The 6,514-nt window shown below is 42.6% G+C and overlaps 1 protein-coding gene across 1 annotated transcript; it reads right to left on the reverse strand.

Annotated features, from left to right (window-relative positions):
* Nucleotides 1–726: 726 nt before the first annotated feature.
* LOC101752730 (ankyrin-3) lies at nt 727–6,219 on the reverse strand. The gene is made up of 4 exons (XM_004952363.2): nt 5,569–6,219; nt 3,134–3,409; nt 2,904–3,041; nt 727–2,585 (listed from the first exon to the last, which is right to left on the reverse strand). Exons 1-4 carry the CDS (start codon nt 6,172–6,174, stop codon nt 1,011–1,013), a joined length of 2,595 nt encoding a protein of 864 aa, XP_004952420.1. The 5' UTR covers nt 6,175–6,219; the 3' UTR covers nt 727–1,010.
* Nucleotides 6,220–6,514: the final 295 nt, after the last annotated feature.

Below are 6,514 nucleotides of genomic sequence, written 5' to 3' on the forward strand. Positions count from 1 at the left end.
CTAATCGGAAGATTTCTTGTAGTGCATGCACACATAGATAGCGAGGCAGCTGCGCATCTATTTTGTTTGCTAGCCTGGTGCTTTGTAGTTCCATTCGCAGGAAACATATACTACTGTATGGATACCTGGGGCCCTATGGTTTTTGAGGCCAGGACGGCGGCCCCTCTCGCCCCCGCCCTTAGGGCCGGCTCGGAGTGCATGTACTTTAAATGAGTAAGTAAATGAGTAACTCGCGAGTGTTTTAGGACCTGTTTGGATGCAATGTGCTAAAGTTTAGCACCCGTCACATCGGATGTTTGGATACTAATTAGGAGTATTAAATATAGACTAATTATAAAACTAATTGCACAGATGGAGTCTAATTCGTGAGACGAATCTATTAAACCTAATTAGTCCATGATTTGACAATGTGGTGCTACAGTAACCATTTGCAAATGATGAATTATTTAGGGTTAATAGATTCATCTCACGAATTAGACTCCATCTGTGCAATTAGTTTTATAATTAGCTCATGTTTAGTCCTTATAATTAGCATCCGAACATCTGATGTGACACTGCTAAAGTTTAGCACGTAAGTATCCAAACACCCCGTGCTTAATGTTTAATACAAAGGTACATAGCTTTTATGTGTATTCTTGAAAAAAGAGAATCACAACTAGAATAATAGCATCATGATGCTGCTCCACAGGTCACTGGTAAAGAACACCTCAAAATAGAGCAAATTGCCAACAAGACTAAATCACCACAAATAATAACATTTATATACGTTCAAACATAAATATATTTCAGATTCGGGTTCGCAAACTTTACATCCAAAATCCACAAACCAAGCATGACCACGAGACTCAATAAATATGTTACTTTCAGCCTTTAGCCATCTCGAATAAATATCTTATTACCTACAAGCTTCAAAAATAAGCTATTAACTTATAGAGCAGAATGTATACCCTTTCTTTTTTTTGAGAAAGGAGCAAAATTCACGCTCATATTATCATTCCCAGGGCCGTGCTTCATGAAGACTCCAGTGTCTCTTTATCCGGCGTTGACCATATGGACTCTTTTACAATGAGATTGATCCCTTTTACCCAGAATTCCACACTGGAAGCACAACTGGCCTCGAAATGGACCTCTCTGCCTGTCACCGTCACAACCTGAAAGATCAGGTGCTGCGCAGATCCGTCGATGCTCCTTCTGTTCTTCGTGAAGCTCGTACTTGGCCCAAATCTTGCCTCCTTGCAGGTCACATTCCTTCTGCGAGAGGTTCCCCATGTCAGCACGCCAGATTTTGTCATGCGGACAGTCTTTTGGTGAGGCGAGCCCTTTCCTTCTCGAGTGTGTTTCATCAGCTCCTCCCCAGCAAGAACATGAGCACGCGAAAGATGACCCAGCAACCACTCTTCTGTTGCTTTGCTCGATATACTGCTCCTCCTTGCTAACGATAAGGCTGTCTCATTTCTTTCATTCACAAGGCTGTAATCTGCCCCTCCGTGTGATACCAATATTTTGCACGAGTCTAACCTGCCGGAAGCAGCTGCATGCATCAGAGGGGTGAAGCCATCCTCATCCAATGAATTGGGATCATGGCCCATTGTTAGAAGTTGCAGTAAAGATGACTTGTCGCCAATTCGGGCGGCATAATGCAGAGGTCTGAATAATGTTTGTCCAGTGAGTGTGTTGGTAAGTGAAGCTTGAAGCAAGATCTGTTCAAAGCAATCTCTAATCTCTGAAGATTTTTGTTGAATAATCGACATCAGAGATTTCCCTTCTCTATTTCTGATTGTGATATCTGCCCCCACCATCACTAAGATCCTGAAAATATCAACATGACCTGACTCGACAGCAACCATAACAGGAGTGAGCCCTGAACCATCAAGCTTGTTTAAATCTGAAGCTGACTGATGTAGCATCATCAGAAGAGGTTCTGCACGCCCACTTCTGGCAAAGAAGTGTAGCGGGGAGAAGACAGTCATATCTGATGAAATAAGGCTTGCTCCACAGTTCAACGTTCTCAAGAGAGTGTCGACAACTGAGTAGTGAGATGAACTTCTCTCAGCTATCAAAATTGCTGTATCCCCTTCATGGTTGACTATCCCAAGGTCAGCTCCAAATTTTATCAACTCCAGGAAACAGTCAGGATGACCAGTCCTTGCAGAGACCATGAGAGGAGTATCCCCAGTAGAGGTTTTTGCGTTCACATCTGCTCCATGTAGCATCAGCTGTTTCAATACTTGCGCATAACCCAATCTTGCTGCCAAATGCATAGGACAAAAAACATGCCCTCCTTCTGTCATGATGGGAAATCTAGGATTGGCGCCAACATGCAGAAGCAAACGTACTGCACTAGGGTTCTGACAGAGAATGGCATGGCACAGAAGATTTCGACCCTTTTTTGGTGATTCCAACAACCAAGGAGCTTTATCAAGCAGTAGCTTGAGAATTTCACCACTGGATTCGTAGTATTCTACTGCACACCAAGTAGCATTGTAATGTTCACCAAGGCATGTACCTACTCGAATTTCTTCAGGCGATGCAGGGTCCCAAGACCAAGAACCAACTTGCACAAGAGAGTCCATGTAAGAACCTTCCTGCATGTAACAGCGTAAATATATTATCAACAAGGATGGCACTTTTATTTTAGGGTACATTTCCATCTTTGTATAGATTAATTATCTGCAGCATTGACTGCCTGCTAATTCATTTTTTGGAAAAAAACAATTATGCAAGAAATTTAGAATACTGGAAGAAACCACAGAGATTGATATAAAATGCAAATTTCATGAAACATCTTTTTGAACAACATGAGTAAATTAGGAACACCATTCTGTTAATAATGAAATATTTGGACAACCACATCGAATGTGAGATTTATCAGAAAGCTGAAAATATCGGATAACATCAGATACCTCTATCAAGAGTTTTACAGTGGAAATTTGCCGACTCATAATCGCTGCCACTAGCGGTGTGCAGTCCACATTAGCATGGAGCGCAGGCTTAACTGACCTCAAGAGGACCCGAGCCGTGCAGTTAACATCAGCTCCATTCTGAGCCATCAAAGTTGTGTCAGTAAACTGGAAATCAAAGAGGAGACATATAGGTTTAATTTGTCTACATGACTATCAATATATAAGTGCACCTTGAGTAATATAATCACTATATCATCGAATCCTCTTGAAGCAGCAGTCACTAATGCATGTGCCACAGCTCCAGAACCAAGCGTCTCTGAACAAACTAGGATTCGAACTGCTTCAGCCTCACCAAAAAGACTAGCTTCTGATAGTGCATCCTCACAAGCGTCCTGGGTGGCTCCGGCCAACATAAGCATTTCTAGAACATCAATGTTTCCTTCACGTGCAGCAGCTGTTGTTGCATAACCTAAGAATAACTTCTGATTAACATCAGCTCCAGCCTCCTGCGATTTGAATAGCACAGTAACAAACATAAATTTCCAAACTACTATTTTCATCAAAAGTTAAATAATAGCATGGGTTGGCTAGCATGACAAATTTTGGCACCGAATAATGGTTGCCAAAATTGGTCAAAAGTGCCAAATTTTGGCTTTGGCTACCTTCAGCACATTCGTGTCACAAAACAAACACACTTTTCCCAAAGCCATGGAAAAATAGAGGGAGTATGGCATAAAATAAATATTCATACATTCATAGAGTTAGAAACATATAGGCTTGAAAAGATAACACTTGAAGATTTCCTTAGTATTTCATTACACTAGATTATTATGGGTGTCAAATTATAAGTTGGACTTTTAGTTTTGTTTTATATTCAGATATTTTTTCCTTCATGAAGTTTTGTTCTCAGTCATCCTTTTTTTAGATAAGGGAAATGTTCTTAGTCATCCTTTATGTTCATTAAGTACACCAGAACTCTAGAAGCATATCTTTAGAGACCAAACTTCACAACTGGACCTTGGCTTCTGATGTTTGAGCACACAGTTGGTATTTGAAAGACAGGCTATAGTATTGAAGAGGCAAGAAAATTAAGAAGTCTAATAAACATCAAGCATCATATTAGTTGATGTCACTAAATAAGGAGAAGCAGAAAAGGTGACGTGCAAATTCTTGATGAAGTTATATTATAAAAAACCCTGTTCATTTCGAATTGGAATTTTATATCTCCCTTGTAGCAAGTGAAATGTCATTGAGATATCACATAATACTTTATTATCATTTGAATTAACTGAAAAATGCATTATGCAAAATGTAAATCCAGGTTTTGTGGTTAATTTATGTGCGACAGTCATGCATGCATGATAAGACAATTTTGTTCCTTTGGTATTATTGGTAGAGTTGATATTACAAATTTGGACACCGTGAAACTTCTAGTGGATTAATGACTTGGGACAATGCCTCATATCCTTTTAGTTGAGTTAGTTATACAATGTAAATTTGAAGGTGACATTATTTCTTTGGCTATTTTTAATTATATAAGGGTATGGTTATCCACTTTGGAAAGCTCATTGAGGTGAGTTGTGATGCATCAGATGTGGGCATTGGACCTGTACTAAGTCAACAATATATACATCTGCTACTCTTCTCAAGCACACCATTGAAGAAAACTACTGATCGACCTAATTCTTTTTGTAGAGGACTTACGGTCCTAGAAGTCTACTTTGTTTCCCATCATCACCTATTTTAAGTCTGCTTAACTCATACGCTGTGGAGCAGAGAATTCAACTAGACTATATGCACTCCATTGATAAATCATAAAAGCAACAGCAATGAACCTATATATGTGTGACACGTCGAAAAAATCTGCTTACTGAGCTCAGTTAGAGCAATAGATTCCTGGAGCACTACAAGATTTTTGCCACACAGTGCCGACCAGAAAGCAAGTAATATTCAAGCTTACACTTCCGATTAGTTCAGACTGGCAGGCTGTCACATCCCTTTCATGAAAACATGAAAACAAGATACCCTATCCCATTCCGAAGGAGAGAAGTTGCCATCAGACTCACCAAAAGGTGTGAACAAGATTGCTAGTACACTGATCCTAACTTGCTTCAGTGATCCACGCCGCAATGTCACAGACTACTCATAAGTTAGCCTATAGGTACCGACACTCATGAAACCAAAGTTCAGCAACGCCGGTCTGAAAAAAGGATGCACTAAGTTCTTAGTAATTTTTTTTGAAAAATTAGGTTCCTAGACTATGCTTTGTGCAAATTTTGTTGGTGGCGTGTGACTTTTTAATTAACAGCGCAACGCAAGTCATTCGCATGCATAGCTTTGGACACCTGTACAACAGAAGCAAGACAGTCGGAGCAGCAAATTTTGTCAAGAAAGCACAATGCACGCTAGAGTTATGATTTAAAGACAAATTTTCCTTCGACACAATTCGGTGGTAACGGAAAGACAATTTTTTTTGACAAAAATGCACGGTAGAGTATTTTTTTCTCTCTCGTCCCTAGAAAATTTTTTCTAACAAAAATACGATTTACAGACAGTATCTGTTCTGATAATCAAACCGATGGAAATGACACGCTTGTGTATTTGAAGTTTTGAACAACCAACTGATCGCAACGGCAATGCTACGAATTCGGGTACTGATCAATACCAGGAGGGCGCGGACGATGCGGGCGTGCCCGGCGTGCGCGGCGGCAAAGAGCGGCGAGACGTCGGTCTTCAGCTCCTGCGCCTCCACTACCACCTCTCCCGCCGCCTCCTCCCGCAGCGCCACGTTCGCGGACCTCACGCGCAGGCGCGCCACTCCGACGCGGCTCGCGGCGGGCACGTCCGCGTCCACCGGGTCCGCGGCCGCCTGCAGGCACGCCTCCACGGCCGCCGAGTCCCCGCGCAGCGCGGCCTCGACCAGCCGCTGCGCCGGCGAGGACTCTTCCTCCTCGCGCGCCGCCGCCGCCACCGCAGCCGCCCCGCGCCGCACCATCACGTGCGCACGAGCGAGGTCGGGATCGATCGTGGGGCAAGGTGAGGTGGTGGTGCACGTACGCCAGGTGGTTTGCGGCATGGACCGGGGAGGAGGAGAGGTGACGAGACTTGATCGAGGAGGTCCGTCCTGGTGTGGCTGTGTGGGAATGGGGAGGTGGCAACGTTCGATTCGGGTGGGGAAGACGGGGACTTGGCGTGGGGGGAGTTTAAAGTTTGAAACAACCGGCAGCGGTAGGATCGGAGGTGGGGAGCTTCTGCGGTTGAGCTTGAGCATCCGCAGCTGGTTGCGAAGCTGCCTCGTCACCTGAGTAAGCACAAGTTTTTGTGACAAAATCTCCCAAAACAAAAAAATTTCTTCTTGACAAATAATAAAGAAAAAAAGAGTTACTAGGCACAGAGAGATGGAGCTAGATTCTTCTTTCTCAGGAAGATGAAAATGAAGGAAAAGGACAGTTTGGTGTCTAGTCAGCTCGCTGACGTGCCAAGTACGTTGCTGCATATTCCCTTCCATCACAAATATGATAAGTAGTTTGACAATCAATAGAAAAAATACAAATAGTTTTGCAACATAAGGTTAATGCTATTAGATTCCATAATTTCATGCATACTGAATT

Source organism: Setaria italica, chromosome I (genome assembly GCF_000263155.2).
Source record: "Setaria italica strain Yugu1 chromosome I, Setaria_italica_v2.0, whole genome shotgun sequence".
In the NCBI taxonomy this organism is placed as follows: Eukaryota; Viridiplantae; Streptophyta; class Magnoliopsida; order Poales; family Poaceae; genus Setaria; species Setaria italica.

What these genes read in the sequence shown, in the direction of transcription:
- LOC101752730 (XM_004952363.2), bottom strand. Translation starts at nt 6,174, where the DNA reads ATGCTCAAGCTCAACCGCAGAAGCTCCCCACCTCCGATCCTACCGCTG. An exon ending in GCATCGTCCGCGCCCTCCTG is followed by an intron (nt 3,410 to 5,568) that starts GTATTGATCAGT and finishes TTCAAATCGCAG; the next exon opens with GAGGCTGGAGCTGATGTTAA. An exon ending in CTGTAAAACTCTTGATAGAG is followed by an intron (nt 2,586 to 2,903) that starts GTATCTGATGTT and finishes TGTTACATGCAG; the next exon opens with GAAGGTTCTTACATGGACTC.